This window comes from Amia ocellicauda, chromosome 19 (assembly GCF_036373705.1).
Source record: "Amia ocellicauda isolate fAmiCal2 chromosome 19, fAmiCal2.hap1, whole genome shotgun sequence".
Classification (NCBI taxonomy): Eukaryota; Metazoa; Chordata; class Actinopteri; order Amiiformes; family Amiidae; genus Amia; species Amia ocellicauda.
Window position 1 is genome coordinate 26896915 of NC_089868.1, and position 20685 is coordinate 26917599.

The following is a 20685-nucleotide window of genomic DNA, read 5'->3' on the forward strand; positions in this document are numbered from 1 at the left end:
GAGGGCAGAGTTTGTGGAAATTACCTTTCATGCTTTCTAAACAAAACAAGAAAGTGACTGTTTTGATTTTGATGTTTTCTAAATCTTAATCCAGCAATATCAATAATTCTCTTTTTACAGACACGCCATGACTGAGTATCTGAGTGTGTCTGAAAGAGAGCAGAGTCTCAGTGTGAGTGCGTGTGTGTGAATGTGTGTGTGTCTGTGTGTGAGTGTGTGTGTCTGTGTGTGTGTGTGTTTGTGAGTGTGTGTGAGTGTGTGTGTATGTGTGTCTGTGTGTGTGTGTCTGTGTGTGTGTGTGTGTGTGAGTGTGTGTGTGTGTGTCTGTGTGTGTGTGTGAGTGTGTGTGTGTGTGTGTCTGTGTGTGTGTGTGTTTGTGAGTGTGTGTGAGTGTGTGTGTATGTGTGTCTGTGTGTGTGTGTCTGTGTGTGTGTGTGTGTCTGTGTGTGTGTGTGTGTGTCTGTGTGTGTGTGTGAGTGTGTGTGTGTGTGTGTGTGTGTGTGTGTGTGTGTGTGTCTGTGTGTGTGTGTGTGTGTGTGAGTGTGTGTGTGTGTGTGTGTGTGTGTGTGTGTGTCTGTGTGTGAGTGTGTGTGTGTGTGTGTGTCTGTGTGTGTGTGTGTGTGTGTGAGTGTGTGTGTGTGTGTGTGTGTCTGTGTGTGAGTGTGTGTGTAACACAAAGGAGGAATTGTTATGCAGTGTGTTTGCAGTTCAGACATCACACTTTTGATCATATTTCAAAGGCCCTCCATGTATTCAGCTTTAAATGGCCTTCTTGTCTTTTAACTCCTTATTAAAACACATTATGCAAAAAAAAAAGGAATGAAATAAAAAAAGCCCTGAGAGACAATCGGCCCTTTGCAGCTGGGCCGCGTTATTGTACACGTGACCCGTTGTGCTGAGTAACTAGTGGCTTTGGTCCCGGGCCAGTTTACTGGCTGGATCCAGGAGCCTCACCCTCAGCTGTTTGTGCCCAATAAGCACCGCTGAAAGCAGGGTTATGGTACATTGAGGCTGCAGGCTTTACCATCTGTTTTCATCCCTGCTGTGACTTTTATTACAGCCCTTTCACACAGTGTCACCGGGAGTAATAGGACTGGAGAGTGAATCGGGGAAAGGTATTATTGTACTCTGGTCTAACCAGAGGAATGAGATTAACCAGGAACTCTGTCTTCTGATTGACAGCTGTAGTGTCAGTTCTGTGGCTCCTGATTGACAGCTGTGGAAGAAGACGGGCTTTCAGTGGCTCTGGCTGAGACCCCTGACTCTCCTGCAGAAACACGCCTTCCCTTCAGATGCCACCCGTCCTCCGAGACTGCAGCTCAGAAATGGATAAATTGCGTAAGCGGTTCCACCCCGGCTCATCCCCCCCTTCTCCCTCATTCACGTTTCTTTTCCGTGAGTCTCCAGACTCAGGCAGATCGCTCTCAGGTTTAATGATGGGCTCGGTTACTGTTTATGAAAATCCTTTTTGTTTTTGTTGCCGTTGTGTTGTATCAGTAATATGCGGTTTTGTCTCCTTTAATGAGAGGGATTTAGCAATTTCCTGGCCTGGCACGAACTCCTGTACTTTGTGCTTCGATTTATTTTCATACTGGCCTTTTCCCCGTTTCTCTTTCCACACCCACGGCTCTTCCTAAGACGCTGCTTTATCGGCATCACTATCCGTCAACGCGGTCTGTCTGAGCTCTGCGCGGCACATCGCGGCCATCCCTCGTCTCTGCAGACCCGACCGCTGCAGGGCTGGGGATCTCTCCGCGTGAGCTTAGCTGTGGAAGTATGAATAATCATCACACTGATGAAGATAATGCCGATGACGGGGATGTTGCCGGGCCGTGTGATTATCCCAGGGTCGGGCGCATATCTGATATCAAAGACCTATCGGTCGTGCCAAAACGTTTAGGGTAATTGATTGCACTGGTTTGATTTTTAAATCACAGAAATCTGTCTAAATCTGCCTCCCAACAATTACAGCGCGCAGGAAGAATGTGCATTCCACTACAGCGATGAGGGCTTCAGCTTCTCTAAGCTCTTTCTCCGAGATCTTCCTCTCAGCTCCTTCTCTGAGATCTTCCTTTGAGCTCGTCCTCTGAAGGTCTGTTTGCTGTAGTCCTGGCTGTGACTGTAGCCTGTTTGCTCATTTCTGGTTCAGGCCCGTGTGAACGGTCTTCTCCACAGCCGGTACCACGCTGCAGCCCCAGAGCTCCTCGGACACAGCAGGGCTTGGCCGGCCATCCTGCCTGGTGTGCATCCAGTTCACTGCAGGCTTCACAGCAGCATGTGAGGTGAAGACTGAAAGCAGAGCCCTGTGCTGACAGGGGGCCTAGCTCCCTACAGCCCATTAATCAAACGCCTTTTAATTCCAACCACCAGGGCAGAGCCACCGGGTCAGAACACATCTTGATATTTTCAATACTCCTTCTGTGAGACGTTAGTGCCAGCAGGAACCCTTCCTCGCTAACCAGGCTGCCCGGCGTGCGGCTTTAAGAGCACTTGGTAACGTCAGGCCTGGGCTGAGATACAGTGAGCACAGAGGACGGGGTCTCAGTTCCATAACGGATCGGCATTGAGGACAGAAACTCTGCAGGGGCAAGTGTCCCGCTGAAGGGTGAAGGCCCACCTCTGCTCGGGCACGAGGTGTGTTGCAGGAATGTGTGAATCCTGTCGGGGGTCTTTCTGCCGGGCAGTGCGCCAGCTGGACGGGTTTGAAATGGAGATCATTATGCATCTGACCCGAAGGGAAGGTAGGATGTAATTTTATGTGCAAAATGACTTTTGAACAAACACAAAACAACAAAAAAGAAAAAACGGAGAGGAACTGTGCGCTGAGCCCTGCAGCCCTGAGCCGAACATACTGCAGCTATTGTACTGCAGAGCCCAGTTACCCCGAGTGATTAATCACCGTATTCTATTCCCACGTAATCGCCCCACCTCCCGTCCCCTGTGGCCCGGCTGCTCTCTGTCGAAAGCACGCTCCCTCCCTGGGTCGGACCTCCGGCAGCCTCGGCACACACCGGCACAATGAGCCCTGACATTACCATTCCCTGTTTCTCTCTTAATTCATCAGTATATATTATTTTAAATGTTTATAATCTTTAATCTTTTCCTCATACATTTTGATCTGGCCTTCCTCCAATGTACATTTTTTTCAATTCAATATAGCTTACCATGCTATTAGAGTCCTCAAACCTTCACCACAGCCTGATTTCCTATTTCTCTTTATTACAGGGACGAGCGGAATCCCAAAGCCTCTGGGAACACATCTGCACTCGGGTTCACAAACACGGCGCATGGAGAGCTGAGGACGACTGCAGCAACGATTCAGGCGGTGCCAGGTTGAGAAGCCGGTGCTGGGATTGAGCTGGGATGCGAGGGTTTATTGCCCCTCATCCCTTCAAGCTGGTCCTTCAGGAGCCACAGTGGCTACAGGGACCCAGGGCCCCTCATTCAGGCCTTCCCTGGCCCCGGTGAGCGGCAGCATCGTCCCAGGCTCGGCTCCTTGGCAAGGGCTGCGTGGCCTCCGATACACAGGGTGTGAAACCTGAGTCCCTGCTGCTTGTCTGCGCCACACGTCTAACTTTTATGAACTCCATTTGTCAAAAGCACTTTTCCCCTTTCCGGTGCCGAATGCCCCAGGGCGGGGGGGGGCCTTGGCTGCAGCTCATCGTACTGTCCCTGTCTCCAGGTCACTGGAGTTTGGGTTACTGTCCCGGCACACCTGCCTTTTCTCTGGGCCGTCCTCCTGAGCCTGCACTGTTGATCTCATCTGAGTTACTTTTTCTTTTTTCACCGTGTTCTTGCTGGCTCAGGTATTTCTTATTTAAAGAAGCTGGAACTTTTCTGGGCTTTCCATCACTGCGCTCTGTTGATCTAAGCAGCAGCAGCAGCAGGTAGTGTGCCGTACAGAGACCCCGGAGATGGACAGACAGAGGGAGGGAGACGCACAGACAGAGCCTCCTTACATGAGGCGCAGAGAGAGAGATTTTCCTCAGTGGGTTGGTTCTCTGCGTGCCAGAGGCCTGTGCTCCTCGCTTCCCCCCATCCAGAAGAGCCTCGCGATTGCAGCGCTATGCATCACTCCCGGACACAGGCTCTCTTGACTCTCTGACAGGGGATTTGAACGTGAGGAGGGGGTGTTCTGTGTGCCTCCCGTGGGAGCGCAGGGTGGGAGAGTGGGGACAGTGAGGCTGCCGTGAGGAGAGATGCCAGAAGGGGGCGCTCACTCTACAAGCACGTCTTCTCTAAGCTTTGGGACAATTTAAATTCAGTGGATGACACTGAAATTGAAGGGGGTTAAAAGAACGCTTGTGTTTTTGCCTTTCATGTTGCTTTGTATTTATATAAATTGGCTAAAGGGGTTCCATCAAATCACTTCTAATTAAGATGGTTATGTGTTCATTATCTTGCAGTGTGTGCTGCTGCCGGAGAGAGAGAGTCTCGCAAGTCCCACCGACAACCACCCCCCCAGCACCCCAACACCTGCACCGATTTAAACCAGTCGAGTCAGTGATTCTGATGCAGTGATTTATTAAGGCAGAAGGAAATCCAGAAGGCCAGGGCTGAACAGGAATGTGCATCACGAGTTTAAATGCTTTAATATGTTTATAGCAGAGTTGTGCAACGCCTGCAGCCATGGCTGTTTGTGTTGGATGTGATTTAAGGCACTGTGCTCAGGCAACACAAATATTATTTATTGTGCATAACACACACATATATATATATATATATATATATATATATATATATATATATATATATATATATATATATATATATATAAAAAAATCTGAAATAGAAAACCTGAACAAATAAAATAAAATGGAAAGCCGGGTCAGCAGCAGGAGCATTTGGACTCTGTCGGTGCTGAAAAGTTGTAAACTATGGATTAAAAACATGATTGGCCCTACCACAGACAGGGAGCTCTGATTGGCCCTGCCACAGACAGGTGGCTCTGATTGACGGTGCTACAGACGGGGTCTCTGATTGGCCCTGCCACAGACAGGGGGCTCCAGAGATTCCTGTTTTGCTGATCAATGGTGCTGCTCATTTCCCACGGCAGCAGGGAAGCGTACAGCTGCGTCCGGCACTCAGACGAACCGTAAGGCTCGGAAGTTTGGAAGCGTAAGGTTGGAAGTGAAAACCTGGGTCGGTGCTTCCCCCTGGCTCTGATGCTGTCAGGTTAAAATCAGCAGAGTCGGGAACGGTGGAGAAAGAAAAAAGTCTTGCTGTTTCTTTGCAAACCCGGTGTGAAAAATGAGTCCAGCCGGTGTTCACAGCTCTGTGCCTCGGCACGTGAGCTACCAGGCAAGGGCGACAGTGGCTCCAGTGCAGAAAACAATCCATTCAGTTACGTGACTTAAAGCTGGATTTTATACAGTGCAAATCCTTGTGATTGCATTGTGGAATTAAATCAAACTGGCGGTTGAAGAAAATCTTGAAGGCCCTGTTTCTTGCGAGATATTTCCACCTCCCTCTAAATGAAGAGTTTGTCGTGGCAGCTGGCACAATAGGGCTTCTCCTCCCTCTCTTTGAACACGCCCTGGGACAGCTGGCGGAGGCAGAAGGCGCAGACGAAGTGCTCCGGGTGGAAGCGACGGCCCATGGCAGACACGCAGCGGCCCGTGATGGGTGTCTGACAGCCCCCACACAGCGTGCCCTGCCGGGAGTGGAAGTGCAGGGAGCACAGCGGCCGCCCTTCCAGCTCCATGAAGCAGCCGTCACGGAACGGGGTGAGGCAGTCCTGCACAGAGACAGAGAGAGAGATGGGGTGAGAGGGAGAGAGGGAGAGCAGGAGATGTTGGGTGTGTGAGAGGGGAAGGAAGGGAGGGAGCAAGAGGAAGACAAGGAGGGTGAGAGGGTAGGAGAAGAAGCGAGGGTGACAGGAAGACAGAGGAGGAGATGTAAAGACAGGAGAGAGAAAATCTGGACCAGTCTCCGCCTTGGGGGAGCAGCGACTCACGGTGCACACGAAGCAGTCCGGGTGCCAGGTGCCGTTCACCGCTGACAGGTAGTTCTCCTTCACCGGTTGTCCACAGCCGGTGCATTTCGGCGCGAACAGACGGTAGAAATCTTCATGGCAGTACGGCTTGCCCTCGTTCTCCAGGAACCCTACAACATGGGGAGCGGGTGTTAGATCTGGGACTGTTCTCAATGTAACACGCAGCCCCACTGAGGTGGGACATGTTACACTGCAACACGCAGCCCATTGGGAGCAGTTTCTCTCGCAGGGGCGTGTCCATGTGTCCGCAGAGCTCATTGTGTACCTATGCCTGATACAATTACATCACTTCCTGTGTCGGGGGAGCAGTCACTGTCTCTGTCAGTGAGCGTGTCCCCCAGCGCGTGACAGCAGTGAGTCCATCTCTCACCCTCAGAGCCGAACACCTTCCCACACTCCGTGCAGAAGAAGTGCTCTGGGTGCCATGCCCGGTCCATCGCCGTCAGGATGTTCTGTTGGAGAGACAACCCGTCTGTCAGTCGGACAGCAGACAGACTCTGCGGGAGAAGCAGCCTCGGCAGCAGAGAGACACATCAGACAGATAGATGGAGGGCTGTACCTGCAGGATGGGCCCGCTGCAGTACGCGCAGCGAGGGGAGAACAGTTTCTGGTAGTCCGCCTCACAGAAGGGCTTCCCGTCCCTCTCGAAGAAAGCCTTCAGCTCCACGCCGCACACACAGCACACAAAGTGCTCCGGGTGCCAGGTCCCCCCCAGCGCCGTGATCACCTGTGAGGAGAGAGCGGTGTCAGGTCGGCACGAGCCAGCATCCGACGACAACCAAACACTAGCGGGTGGGAGGACCAGCTACCTTTCCCACGATGCACTTGCCACAGGACGCGCACTGGCCCTTGGCCGTGGTGTGCACGCCCATCTTCTCCATACTGGTGTTGAGGTCCCCCAGGAGGTCGTCGATGGAGGCCCCTTTGCCACCGGGGACAGAGCTGGCTGGCTTGGCAGGTGCCAGGTCCGAGGTCTTTGTCTCCACCTGTGCCGGTCTCTGAGCCTCTTTCTCCTTCTGCTCCACCGCTCTGTCCTTTCCCTTCGGTACGAGGGGCGGTGGGGCTGAGAGGGCAGGCTCACCAGGGATCTGGACAGGAATTGAAAGATAAATAGGCTTTAACCCCGTGGATGAGCGCTGGACCAGCCGACAGGAAACCAGTTCAAAATTTGAAAGAAGCTGGAACAAAAAAGACAGACAGAGATCCACGCATAAACTGTCAAAGAACGAAAAGCCTGAATGTATCTGAGAGCCAGGGAAGAGATGTACAGACACTCAGAGGCGCTGGCCCGTGTCAAGCTGTAGTTGTGTGTTTCCTGCAGCACAGCGCTGTGCGGAGACCTGATGCTGTAGGCTGAGCCGGCAGCGCGACCTGCTGTGTGAACGAGGTACTGCACTGAGGCGCAGTAAACTGCACACTCTACTGGAACACACTGGGAACTCGACTCGACTTCACTTCTGCTGCAGAGGGCTGTCGATGGTCGAGTTCAACTCCTCAGGGCCAGAGTCTCCCAGTTTTGATTTAGAAAGAAACTACTGTTGCCCAGCCTTGGACAGTGCATTGTATTTAGTTGAATTATCTGTCCTTTCTTTTCCTTTATATTTAGTTTTTTTTACAGAATGGACAGTGTGGCTGAAACAGGCTGAGAAAGAGAACTAAATGTGTTTAATGTGGCCAAGATTCAGAATGATTTTGCTAATTATATCTTTAATTATCTATTTTTGCATGTTGTAAAATAAACAAAATAGGTTTCCAGTGTGAAGGGACGAAGGGACAGTGTGGGGGGTGCAGTCGGGTCCTCTCACCCCCAGGTCCAGGTCTAGAGCCTGCAGGCCCTTCATGATGCTGTCCAGCTCCCGTACGGCCGACCCTGGGCTCAGGACCCCAACCTCCACTGGCTCTGGGACCTCACTGAGGAACACAGGGGCAGAGAGAGGCAGTGAGGGAGTGAGAGAGTGAGAGGGTGAGTGAGTGTGAGAGTGGGAGAGAGAGAGAGGGAGGGAGAGTGAATGAGTGACAGACTGGTGAGGGAGTGAGAGTGCTTGCACAACACATACACCTACACAGCACTCTTTTCTAAAAACATATGATTTTTAAAGTCCATTTGTTCCCAAAGCGGGGCGTTTGTGTAATCATGTCCTTAACACCCTTATCTGCTGTGGTGGACATCCATCTCAGAGCGTGGGGCTCTCCTGTCGTCTCTGCGGGGGGCATCTGAGAGACTGGTCACCTGTCAGGGCCTCACCTGTACACGTGGTCCGCGTCTGCGTCCGTCGCTGGACTGCCCTTGAATCTGGTGGTGTAAACGGGCTGGACCTGAGGATGACAGCAACTCACAGCACTGTAACACAGGATGGGCTTCTACTGCAGTGTGGAGAGGACAGGTGTGTCCGTTTTGTGCGTATTGATGATGAATGGGAGATAAGCGGCAAGTTCGTCGCATTAATAACTTCAAACAAATGAAGACGAGTATGAATGTGTTCTGAGTCTTTATGTGATGAAGCTGTTGCAGTGCAGGTATGATTTGACCCCCCACGTCCATGCCCTGCTCATTGCCACCAACCCTGTCCCACAGTGGGCATGTTTACCTGCCCGGTCACTTCGCCGTCCTTCTCGGTGACATCATCCTGCCCCTCTGCATTGTGGGAAGTGCTCTGAGCCAGCGCCTCCAGTAAACTGTCTGAGAAGGAGGAGAAAGAGGAAGAGGGGGGGGGCAATGACATGATCTTTATCCCACTTTATTCCAGACGTGCCCATCGGTGCCGGCTCACACGACTCCAGCACTGGGCCACTCAGCCGCAGCAGATGTTCTCACTGAGGGCTGGGTCACTCGTCGCACTTTCATTTCTGTATACCTGTGTCAGCCCCCCCGTGATTTGTCTGTTTCTTTGTCTTTCCACTGTATTCTCTGTCTGCTGTTCCCACAACCCCCCTCGGCCTGTGGAGGCGAACTCTCGGCGCGTCTCTGCGATGCACAGCGGCGCGGCTCACTTCCTGAGGAAGTACAGCGAAGAGGCGATGCTGATCTCGGCGTGGTGTGGAGAAGCGATACTAACCCTGCGTTGAGTAATGTCATCGGCATGGCTTTCAGTAGGCGAAAGATCGATCAGTACCACACCCTTGACCCTTCTACAGTCACACATTAAAATCCTTCCCAGCCATCCCTCTCCCCCTCTGTCCCTCTCTCTCTCTAGTCCTCAGTCAGTTTCTTTCCAGCTCCTTCTGAGCCCGAAAGACTGTTTTCTGTTCAGCTGCACTTAAACGCTCTGGACTCGGCAGAACATCAAAGACACAGAAAGACCTACTTATTTTATTTTGCAGCACTGCAGATATTTGCTATTTTGTCTAATTCTCCATGAAGTCAAGCTAGAGTTTGCCTATAAGGTCTAGAAGAAAAATAAAGTAATAATAATAATATTTAATATATAAATAAATAATATAGTTTTTTTTGTTTCAGATTCTTGCTAGATTTACACTTATTGCAGTTATAGTGAAAAAAAAAAAACAACAAAAACAAACAAAAAAATATGTTTATCCCTGTTCTGAATTGCTTTGAGTCAGTCTATTGTCAGGGTTGTCCTCCTCAGATACACAATTTGCTCTTTATCTGAAATAAAGCCACGATCGTCAGCTCTCACACACAAACAGTAAAACATCCCATTCTCAGCTCATGGACAGAAGACGTCAAATCAAACACTCACCTAATTCGTCCATTGGAAAATTTGTTTTTTTTTATCTCGGTGTCCCAGCAGAAGTTAGCTCTTAGGTTGATCTGCAAGTGTGTGTGTGTGTGTGTGTGTGTGTGTGCGTGCGTGTGTCTGTGTGTGTGTCTGTGTGTGTGTGCGCATGTGTGTGTGCGTGTGAGGGAGAGTGTCTCAGAACTTCGTCCTCTCAGACAGCAGGAGTGTGTGCGCTTGTGTGTGTGCAGTTATGGATGTCTCGATGTGCCAGTGTATCTTCTGTGGGAGTTTCTGTGAATTAAGAAAAATAAGTGTAAGAAACACCTTTACATACTTGTCTTAAACCAATTAAAACGCTGGTTTAAAATAAAGAGGAAGCCTCCATTCCACATTCACGCAAATGCGAGTCTCTGAGCCTAACACACTCACACTCACACTCACACTCAAACTCGCACTCACACTCAGATCACATCCACCCACACTGAAACCATTTCCTGTCAGTTACCTTAGAAATGAATCAAATCAGACTGTCATGGCTGGCAAAGAGTGGCTCCTTCCTGTGCTGCTGCTGCACTGAAGACAGCGAAGCACTGCATCTTGAACTGACTTTTTCAAAACTATTTTCATGCACTTGCTTCGAACACCCCAGGAAACCCTGAATATACTCCTTTAGACCTGGTTGAGGTGTGGGGGTGGGGGTGCAGCTGGTTTGAACCCGTGTGTGGACAGAGTGGTCTGTGCATCTCTGTAGGGGGCGATAATGAATAGATGGGAAATCAATCAATCAATTGTTATTTGTATAGTGCCGTTCACAGGGCAGCCACAGAGCGCTTTGCAGAGTGGTAAACATACCACATGCATACAGCAAAATAAAAAAATATAGACATTTAACAGTTGAAATGAACTAAAATAAAGTAAACCAACATTAAATAAATCATTAGGCATGGCTGCAGAATGTGTGAGTGTTTTTGTTTGTTTATTTATTTACCAGCAGACAGAAACTTTAGCTGGATACTTTATGCAATGTGTCTTAACCAAGAACGGAAATAAGTTCACTGGCTTGACGTGTTTGTAAAATTATGATAAAGAACAATTAAAAGTTGCGTTTTTGTGCCTACATATACGGTACCGTTCTCAGCGTGTAGCTAAGTTTGATTATACGGTAATGCTGGCCGAGGGAGACGCGAATAAACTACGTTTCCCACAATCCTCTCTGTTCCCAGACCTGCGCTCTTCTTTGTGCTGGAAGCTGGAGTGAGTTTTGTTATTTTTAACTTGCGGAGTTTGAGGTGCTCAGGAAACGCGGTGCACCCCGCTGATCCGTGGCAGCAGCATTAGAGACTCGCCGCCAGTGCCCCTCGGTACCAGAACCGCAGGCCAGGATCCAGACGGGACCAGTTTTGAAGAGGCCGAGTGGGAGAAATTCGTCCTTAAAAGGGCAACGGTAAGAATGGCGGGTGGGGCCCGCTGGAGAACAGCGACCGTTCTTGCACTTCAGCCAACCAGACATTTCAGTGGCATAATCTCTGTGACGGGGAGGGTTTGAAATAAATGGAAAACAAATCTGAACTGAAATGCAAATAAATATTGAACAGCACGGGTTCGCCTTTTACACCCCAGTGCAGCAGAGTACCGTTCAACTGTGAGAGTGAGCTCTAATACACACACACATATATAATGTGTATGTGTGTGTGTTTGTATGAGTGAGTGGGTGGATGGATGAGAACGAAAGTTAGAGAGTCTGCGTGCTCTACTCTGTGTGTGTGTGTGTGTGTGTGTGTGTGTGTGTGAGAGAGAGAGAGAGAGAGAGAGAGAGACAGACAAAGACAGAGAGACAGACACTGTGAGAGAGAGAGAGAGAGACAGACACTGCTCTACACTGTGTGTGTGTGTGTGTGTGAGAGAGAGAGAGAGAGACAGAGAGACAGACACTGTGAGAGAGAGAGAGACAGACACTGCTCTACACTGTGTGTGTGTGTGTGTGTGTGTGTGTGTGTGTGTGAGAGAGAGAGAGAGAGACAGAGAGACAGACACTGTGAGAGAGAGAGAGACAGACACTGCTCTACACTGTGTGTGTGTGTGTGTGTGTGTGTGTGTGAGAGAGAGAGAGACAAACAGAGACAGAGAGACAGACACTGAGAGAGAGAGAGACAGACACTGCTCTACACTGTGTGTGTGTGTGTGTGTGAGAGAGAGAGAGACAGACAGAGACAGAGAGACAGACACTGAGAGAGAGAGAGACAGACACTGCTCTACACTGTGTGTGTGTGTGTGTGTGTGTGTGTGTGAGAGAGAGAGAGAGAGAGAGACACAGACAGACACTGTGCTCTACACTGTGAGAGAGAGAGACAGACACTGTGCTCTACACTGTGTGTGTGTGTGTGTGAGAGAGAGAGAGAGAGACACAGACAGACACTGTGCTCTACACTGTGTGAGAGAGACACAGACAGACACTGTGCTCTACACTGTGTGAGAGAGAGAGAGAGACAGACAGACACTGTGCTCTACACTGTGTGTGAGAGAGAGAGAGAGAGAGAGAGAGAGAGAGAGAGAGAGAGACAGACAGACACTGTGCTCTACACTGTGTGTGTACATAACTTGGGAAAGTTACAGACTTTCCCTGGGCTGCTGCCGTGCGCTGACACCTGCGACTCTGGACATGTTTGCGGCAGACAGGCGCTCACTGGAGCATTAAAGACGAGGCTCTGAACTTACAGTGAGAGCAGCGTAACTGCAATTACTACAACCGTCATTACAACACCTGGACACGCATGTGAAAATAACATCGGGGGTCGGTCTTATGAAAACTTCAAACATATCTTATCTTTGCATTGCGTTACTGAGGCTGCACAGCTTATCCTCCTTCAAGTCCTAAACCCATCCCTTGGCGTGACCTGTGTCCCTGTGAGTCCTGGGCTCCATTACAGCTGTGTACTGTAATTCATTGATCAGTTACTCCATGCATCACACTGACTCAGCGTGTCACGATTCAACGCACTGGGCCGTGTTCAGCTCACCGACCAATATAACATACGATACACATGTTTATTGTGCTTTCTGAGTCGGGTAAACCTGTAGCACAGCTAGCATTGAGCAACATGCAGAATCACTGTCACTGCAAAACATCTGCTGTCATTCTGATGAAAAGAGACTCGGGGTTCCCCCTGTCCCTCTGTGTGTCACCTGGTGGCCTGTGGAGAGGGACAGAAGTGTCCAGCCCTGGTCCAGCACAGCTCCCTGTTTGTCCTTCCTCCCTTACAGTATCACTTTATAAAGACCTGGACCTCTGGGAACCAGTCGGGATACCCCCACCCTCCTGTGTAAGCCTGTGAAGCAGTCTTGCTGAAACCCGTCACTGACTAGCGTGTGTTAGGGAATGTCTTGTGGAGGGATCTGTGCAGGTCTGTGCCGGCTGGACCCGGCTGCTGGCGCTGTCGTAGAGCTGCTCTGGGATGCTGGCGCTCGGTTGAGTTCAGAGAGAGCTCAGCCCGGTCACTGTGTCCTGCAGGAGCCCTTAGCACCACGGCAGCTGTGTGATCGCCCCCCAGTCCTGGCGGTTCTCCGAGGGGGGTGCCTGCTGCAGGGTGACCCGTGAGCGGCGTCTCGGAAGTGGTGATGTCATCGTTGCGGGACGCAGTGCGCAGGCAGCGGCGACGGGAGCTGGATGCACGCAGGAGCAAGTCCCGGGTCCGACTGGGCGCCTGTCTGCAGAGCTGGGGGGAGCTGAAGGACCGGCTGGGCTTCAGTCTGCACTCTGAGCTGGCACAGTACTTGCTGGAGAGGTACTGACCCTGAGAGAGAGAGAGAGAGGGAGAGAGAGAGAGAGAGAGGGAGGGAGGGAGGGAGGGAGCCGGTGACTCACACACAAACTCAGAGACGGACACACTGCCCTGGAGACAGACGGAGAGAGCGACAGACGCACAGGGACGCACATTAACACACAGAGATGCACATTGTGCTGCATAGGAAATGGAATTGAAACCGAGAGCGAGAGTATACATACCGAGAGAGAGACTTCCTGAGAGATGCACGTACACAGAAGGAGACGGACACACTGAGAGAGAGAGAGAGAGAGAGAGAGAGAGAGTGAGAGACACAGACACACTGACTGACCCAGAGAGAGAGAGACGGGGAGAGATGCACGTACTCAGACACTGATGCATGATGTTCAGTCTATGGGCCCGAGTTGTTTTTATCCCAGTTGTAGTAGGCCGGGGGGCGCAGTCACTCACACCCTCTCTCGGTTCAGTTCAATTTTAATTCGAGGTGCTTTATTGACATGACAAACAAATGTGTATTGTCAAAGCAACTGGACATACAGACACATATGGAAAATAAATAATAATTATAAATAACGATAAGATGTATTAAAGTACAGAAAAAAATGAATCAAATATAAATTATCTTTAATACCTAGAAACAAAGAAAATATGTTTACTATTTCCAGATTCCTTTTTTGAAATACAATGACATGCATTACACACGAGTATTTCCATTTTATTCACAGCCGGTGCTCGTGTGTCATTGTGTCCCTCAGGCTGTGGCAGGCGGCGATATATTGGGCAGCTTGGTGGGCCTGTGTGTCCCTCCCCCAGGAGGACTGACTGTTTTCCTTGTAGATCAATTTTCTCTCTCTCTTTTCCGCAGCTACTTCACCAAACTCTGCGTCAGCTGTTCAGGTAAGTGATCTTTCCAGCCCCTGCCTCCATATGTAACAATACAGATCTTCAGTGTTTGGGGTAAAAGTGTCTATTCCTTCCTCCGTCCCGCAGCCTCGGTCAGCCAGGCGAGGGCGCAGGACACCCTGGTGACGTCCAGGGAGTCTCTGCACCGCCTGGTCTTGCTGGTCCACGAGCACGGCCGGACCTGCCCCCTGCCCCCCGCGGCGCAGCCCAGCTTCAGCCCTGATCCCGTCCCCCCGCCTGGCCACCGGCACGGACAGGAGCTTCCCGAGCAAGTCTGTGTGGCCGCGGAGGCCAGCGGAGTTGGGAGAGCCGAGGCCGTGGGTTGTGACGTCGCCGGCAGGAGTAAACGGAGCGGCCCGGCTGAAACCCCCGGTGCCGATGGCAGTCCAGACGGGCTGAAAGGAGGAGGAGTGGAGGAGTGTGCTGGGAGAAAGGGAGGGGACAGAAGGACGCTGTGTCTCCGGTGGGGGTGTGGGGGGGGTCACGTACTCTCGTGGTGCCCCGCGGGGGGTGAGGCGGCGGCAGGCGAGCCAGATTGGGCCGAGAGCAGGAGGCGCAGGGACGGGCCGGAGGATGCTCCCAGGCCGAGGAAGCGAGGGAGGAGGGCACCGGAGGAGGGCAAGAGAGGCCAGCCGCCCCCCACCAGGAACGCCAGGAGAGGCCGAGCATCGCCCCCCGGGCCCGGAGAGGAACCGGCGCCCAAGGAGGAGCCAGCGCCTGACCTGGGACCGAGAGAGGGAGAGAACAAAGGTGAGGAGAGGAGAGGATGTTTTCCTAAAGCGCTGTGTTCCTCCAGAGCACAGGAAGCTGATGCATTGAGTCTTTCTCTTTCTCGCTCTTCAGAGTCTGGTGGTGGACAGGAGGTGGAGATGGACAGTGGACACATCACTGTAGTGGCACAGTGGGAGGAGGACAGGTGGGCTGCTGAGGTTGTGTGTGTGTTTGTGGTCACGTGTGGCTGGAAGTCAGATTTGTTGTTGGTGTACAATTGTGTAGCACAACTAGGCTCTGCTCTTGATTTCTCAATTGATTATTGAACTGATTTATTGGGATCTTAATTGCTTAATTGGACAAATAATCTGGATAACAGCAAGTCTAGTGTAGGAGTGGTTTAGGGCAGTGCGACAGGCCACTGACCGGGTTCTCTCCACAGCGAGGGCCGAGTCTCTCCTCCGGCAGCCGCCGACGAGGCCGACCTGAGTTACGCTGACGACCCAACTGACAGGAACTACAGCCCCCCTGGCAAGAGGTCAGCTGCCCTCAGCGGCCCCTCCTCACCCTCTGTGGCTCTTCTTGCCCCGGTCGCCCCGGTCCTGATGCCAGACTTCCCTGTCGCCCCTTCTCTCTCTCCAGCATCGCCGCCGCAGTTCCCCGGGTCTCCACCAGAGGGCGCAGCCGGAGCACAGAGCAGAGTGCAGGAGAGAGGGAAGACGAGGGAGCGAGGGAGGTCCTGAGGGAGAAAAGCAGGTGAGAGAGAGAGGACGGGGGGTAGAGAGAGAGAGAGCGCGAGAGACTTAATGTCACCGAGTTCCCGACTGTACCCTCCATTAATGCCATGTTTTGTTTTTGTCTTCTGTCCCCAGAAGGAAAGCCAAAGCCAAGAGGCCGACCGACGACGACCTCTCTCAGATCGGAGGGAAGAGAATCAGGTGTGACTGCCACTGCCACCTCCTCCTGTTGCCCTCGATGTGTGGAGCAATAAAAAGTGCCCAGGTTTGGGCTGTGGGGCGCGAGGTCCTGTTTCTGTCTCACCGGTGCGCCCCTCTCTCTCGTTTGTCCTGCTCTTACAGGAAGGCGGCGCCACGAGAGATCCTGCCCTGCGAGTTCGAAGGCTGCGGGAAGATCTTCTCCACACGACAATACCTCAATGTGAGTCTGAGACGCGGAGAGGATGGGGACAGTGTGGAGACGGGAAAGGAAAAGAGAGGACAGTATGGAGACGGGGGAGGACATAGGGGAGACGGGGGAGGACAGTGTGGAGACGGGAGAGGAAAGGAGAGGATGGGGGAAACGGGAGAGGACGCGGACAGTGTGCAGACGGGAGAGGACAGTATGGTCACAGGACAGTGTGGAGATGGGAGAGGACGGGGACAGTGTGGTCACAGGACAGTGTGGTAAACCTGAGAAGCCCTGTAGAGGAGTTACTTCTACTTGATAATAATGACCATCTCTCTCGCAGCATCACATGAAGTACCAGCACTTCCACCAGAAGACATTCTCCTGCTCCCACCCCACCTGCGGCAAGTCTTTCAACTTCAAGAAGCACCTGAAGGAGCACGAGAAGCTGCACAGCAGTAAGGCTCTCTGGGTGTGGCCCCCAGGCAGCGCTCTCGCTGTCCACCGGCTGCTGGGGTCCACCGCTCGGGGCGGGGGGGCGGGGCTGTGAGCGACCCAGAGAAGGGCTGTTGCTCATGGAGGACCTGGCGGATCACCTTTGATCCAGAGAACTGGGTCCAGGAGCATGTTCTCCCCCAGCGCTCATCCTGGCCTGTGGTCCCGCTAACAGAGATGTCCGTGCCAATCATTGATCTGTCGATTGCCCCAGGGAGGGCAGGTGTTAATGCTGTCCCCGTGTCTGTGTGTCTTTCTGTGAGACAAGAGGGACTACATCTGTGAGTTCTGCGCCAGGGCCTTCCGGACCAGCAGCAACCTGATCATCCACCGGCGCATCCACACGGGGGAGAAGCCACTGCAGTAAGTGCCCCTGACCTTTCACCTCTGACCTTTCACCAGTGTTCTGCAACCCCACCACTCCAAACAAATACAAAATTATTTAATCTTGTTTCCTTGTTCTTGCTGATATATTCCCTCCCCATATTATTGGTCACGTGATTTACAGATGTGGTAAACAGCCTCTATCTGCCTTTACCCTGCTGTAGCAGAGAGGGCACTGAGTGTGAAACAGGGCAGCCCCTTCACTTCAACAATCAGCCTTTATAGCACCTTTCCCAGCAGAAATGAGCCACAGAGGAAAACAAAAGACCCTGGAGAAGAAAATGCATTTCTGGGGGGCTGATGCCTAGTGGTTGCCTCCCCTCCAGGCAGAAAGTACAGCAGGAATGTTCTCTCTTTCTCTCTCAGGTGTGAGGTGTGTGGCTTCACCTGCCGCCAGAAGGCGTCTCTGAATTGGCACATGCGGAAGCACAACGCCGAGTCGGCCTACCAGTTCCCCTGCGAGATCTGCGGCAAGCGCTTTGAGAAGAGGGACAACGTCACGGCCCACCGCAGCAAGAGCCACCCGCGACCCCCCAGCCCGGCCCTCCTGCACCCATCGGTGGACCCTGTCGGAGGAGAGGGCGTGGTTGTCCCTGTCGCCCGGGAGTGACTCGGAGCCCCCCGGCCCCATGGCTGTTTGTGCTGCCCGTTCTCTCGCTCGGAGGTCCGTCCTGTGCCGGATTGTGTGACATCGGCCAATCGGAGAAACAACCTCATTTACTACTTATTATTTTTAATGCTGTGGTTTTATCTTGTCTGTCCGTTTTTACCATTTGTATAATAATAATAAAGTGTGTGTGGAGACATGGCAGTAGGTTTTGTTTGGTTCTAGTTGGCGCAGGGGCAGCGTGGTTATCTGGGTTGTGAGGCTGGTCTTCACACACTTGTACAGTCCTGTTCGGACTGAGCCCTTCAGAGCGCGCTGCTCTCGGCTAAGAGAGAGCCGACACGGCGTCCGCAAACCACTGGGCTCGGTGCGTGAAAGTGGCCCTGCTGGGATCGGAGTGGCCCAGTGGTACTTCCTTGCCCTCCCCAAGTGTGGCCAAGAGCACGTTTGGTGATTCCAGATTAATACGCAACAACAGAGCCAAGAGCAATGCCGCTTGTGTGTGCAGGAGGCGTGTCAGTAGCATGTGACTCTCGAGTTATCGTGTCGCTCTGTGTGACGCTCTGTGTTTTGTTAGTAAAGGTGACCAGAGTGAAGGTTTTAAACCCCTTCAATGCCAGCAGTTCAAAATTAAACTGGTCATTTTGTGCAGGTTGCCTGTGTGGGAATCAATGCATTTGACAGAAGAGTTTTTTTTTTTTTTTTTTTAATGAGGACAAAAATTGAAGAAAGGACATGAATAAAGTAATCTCTCTCTCTCTCTCTCTCTCTCTCTCTCCCCATAGCCACTCCCTGTCTCTCACTCTCTCTATCTCCCTCTCCCAGCCACTCTGCTGTATTCACTCTCTCTCTCTCTCCCACATCTGCACTTTTATTATATTTCATATCATCACCACGATGCCTCTCCCCCCAGGCCGGGTGCACAGTCAGTCCTTGGGACTGAAGTCCGCACCATGTTCCAGAAGAGAGAGTTTATTAAACTCCCTGGTTGGGGGAGGTGTCTTGGTCCGGGTGCTGTTTTGGGAGCAGCCTGTGAGTTTCAGTTTCTACACACACACGTTTTTACTTTCATTTTTCTGACATTTCTCTTCCTGGTCGGCCTTGCTCTTCTGAGTCAGTGACACTCTACTGTAGACAGAGCAGCAGTGGGATCGAGACGAGCGCCTGCAGCACGGCCCAGGACCGCAGTGAGATTCATTGGCTTCGTTCACAGAGGACTTGTCGCATGGGCATAACCTGCTGGGGGGTGACGTGCTGTGTAATGTTGAGCAGGGTCCTCAGGGCGCTATAAACAGGAACAGTGTAGCAGTTGTAAGTGCCGGTTAGTGTGTCTTGCTCTGTGCGGGGGGTCGGTCCAAGTGAAGTTTGCTCTTCATTTATTGTCACCCAAAACAGGGACGGGCTGTTCTTTAATATGTGACATGAAAAAAGACATTTATAAATACAGCTATGAATATATGAGAAGATGTGCTGCTGCTGAGTCGCGCTGCGTCTGTGACAGTCCCAGTTCACGGTGGGTAGAGTTGTAATCCGTGAATCAGACGCTGTGACCCGTTGTGATCCCTGGCTGTCGGCAATACCCGTCTGCTACTGGCCTCTTCAGTGGTGGTGATCTCTGGATCCTCCTCCGCCTCCTCGTCCCTCTCGTTGCGGGACTCCAACAGGGACAGAAAGTGATGGATCATATTTTGATCCACCACCTTCTGATCGTACAACTCCCTGTAGAAGTCCCGCACCACTGTCTCAACAGCCTCTCTGCCCTCCACCTCCTGCCCCGAGGAGTCGATCATGGAGGACATTGCAGGCCACCTCTCCTTCGTTTTCTTGAAGAAGAAGCGGCTGCACTTCTCGTCATCCTCCATGATGCAGATCCTGGAAAGGACCTTGATCTTTTCTTGCTCCTCCCGATAGAGGGCGGAGAGACTCAGTTTGACCCGGGCCACCTCCTCAGCTAGGTCGAAGCCTCTGAGCTGTAAAAGACTCAGGCGCTGGAGGCGGGCGTTTAGATGGGAATATCTCACCCGCCTCTCGCAAGCTTTCTGTTTCCCCAGCTGAATGAAGTAGCACTTGGTCCTTTTCATCACCATCTCCCACCACTCTATGGGAGAATCAAAACGGTCCTTCAGGGTCCTCCACTCCTCGAGGCGTCTGCTAAAGGTCTTAATAACACGAGGGTCATTGAGCAGAGAGGTGCTGAGCTTCCAGACCCCAGGCCCCGACTCCCGTGTGCTCGGAATGAGCACCTCATCAGGAGCCTGTGGTCTGAAAAGAAGACCGCCTCCGAAGGCGGTCCTCTCCAGTGGCTTACTGAGGAGGACAAGATCTATCCTGGAGAAGGAGGAGCCAGAAGAACTCACCCAGGTGAACAAGGGGACCAGGTCCCGACCTGCGTCGCAGAGTTCAAAGTCCTCCACGAACGCAGCGAGGTCCCTGCTGGATCTATCGTTGCGGGGCTTACTCCGGTCTACATCCCTCAGAGCACAGTTGAAATCACCTGAAATGATAACTGGTAAGGTGCCGATCAGGAGCGGGCGTAGCTGAGGGAGAAAGAGGACTCTCTCTCTCTCTGGCTGTTGGGGGCATAGACGTTGACCAGCCTCAATACAGCCCTCTTGTATTTAAGGTCGAGGCTGCCCACCTCTATCACCCTAAATTTTTTAACTTCTATGAATGGGTTCTTCAGGAGTACGGCAATCCCATCCGCCCGGGACACGTTGGACCCCGACCAGAAGGATTCGCCTAGGGTCCAAGTGTCCCGGAGATCTTTATATTCTTTTTGGAATTAAAAAGAAAGTGTTTTAATGCCGGGGCTATAAAGTTGAGTGACACGCCCGGCCCACTGGTCCCTCTCGCTCTCTGTGCAGCCCATTCCCTCACACACACACTGGAAAAACGTGGAACAGACACATTTAAACTTCTTCCTATTGTCTACCCATAAACATTTGATCTACTTTGTCTACTTAAATGTAGAATTATGTCCCCTGAAAGTAGAAGTAATAATTT

General features: G+C 51.9%; 2 protein-coding genes and 1 long non-coding RNA gene across 3 annotated transcripts; 2 read left to right on the forward strand and 1 right to left on the reverse strand.

The window, feature by feature from the left end:
- Positions 1–593: 593 nt before the first annotated feature.
- On the forward strand, positions 594–4735 carry LOC136714703 (uncharacterized). The gene is made up of 2 exons (XR_010805046.1): positions 594–1338; positions 3226–4735. It is a non-coding gene; the product is annotated as an uncharacterized LOC136714703 (long non-coding RNA).
- On the reverse strand, positions 4508–10488 carry lpxn (leupaxin). Its single transcript, XM_066692304.1, has 9 exons — positions 9697–10488; positions 8584–8675; positions 8241–8311; positions 7801–7906; positions 6805–7083; positions 6555–6722; positions 6366–6447; positions 5957–6105; positions 4508–5737 (listed from the first exon to the last, which is right to left on the reverse strand). The coding sequence occupies exons 1-9, from the start codon at positions 9707–9709 to the stop codon at positions 5471–5473; spliced, it is 1227 nt and encodes a 408-aa protein (XP_066548401.1). The 5' UTR covers positions 9710–10488; the 3' UTR covers positions 4508–5470.
- Positions 10489–10885: 397 nt separating this feature from the next.
- Positions 10886–17879, forward strand: znf692 (zinc finger protein 692). The gene is made up of 12 exons (XM_066692104.1): positions 10886–11119; positions 13184–13457; positions 14323–14354; positions 14448–15110; positions 15204–15276; positions 15514–15609; positions 15714–15827; positions 15944–16009; positions 16151–16229; positions 16540–16654; positions 16955–17054; positions 17442–17879. Exons 2-12 carry the CDS (start codon positions 13291–13293, stop codon positions 17683–17685), a joined length of 1749 nt encoding a protein of 582 aa, XP_066548201.1. The 5' UTR covers positions 10886–11119; positions 13184–13290; the 3' UTR covers positions 17686–17879.
- Positions 17880–20685: the final 2806 nt, after the last annotated feature.

Bases quoted from the DNA above. Each gene is read 5' to 3' on its own strand.
- znf692 (XM_066692104.1), top strand. From the start codon at position 13,291: ATGTCATCGTTGCGGGACGCAGTGCGCAGGCAGCGGCGACGGGAGCTG. The intron at 16,010-16,150 runs GTGTGACTGCCA...CTGCTCTTACAG, and splicing joins ATCGGAGGGAAGAGAATCAG to GAAGGCGGCGCCACGAGAGA. The intron at 16,230-16,539 runs GTGAGTCTGAGA...TCTCTCTCGCAG, and splicing joins CCACACGACAATACCTCAAT to CATCACATGAAGTACCAGCA.
- lpxn (XM_066692304.1), bottom strand. The intron at 6,448-6,554 runs GTACAGCCCTCC...TCTCTCCAACAG, and splicing joins GCAGCGGGCCCATCCTGCAG to AACATCCTGACGGCGATGGA. The intron at 5,738-5,956 runs GTGAGTCGCTGC...GTCTCTGTGCAG, and splicing joins CGGACTGCTTCGTGTGCACC to GACTGCCTCACCCCGTTCCG.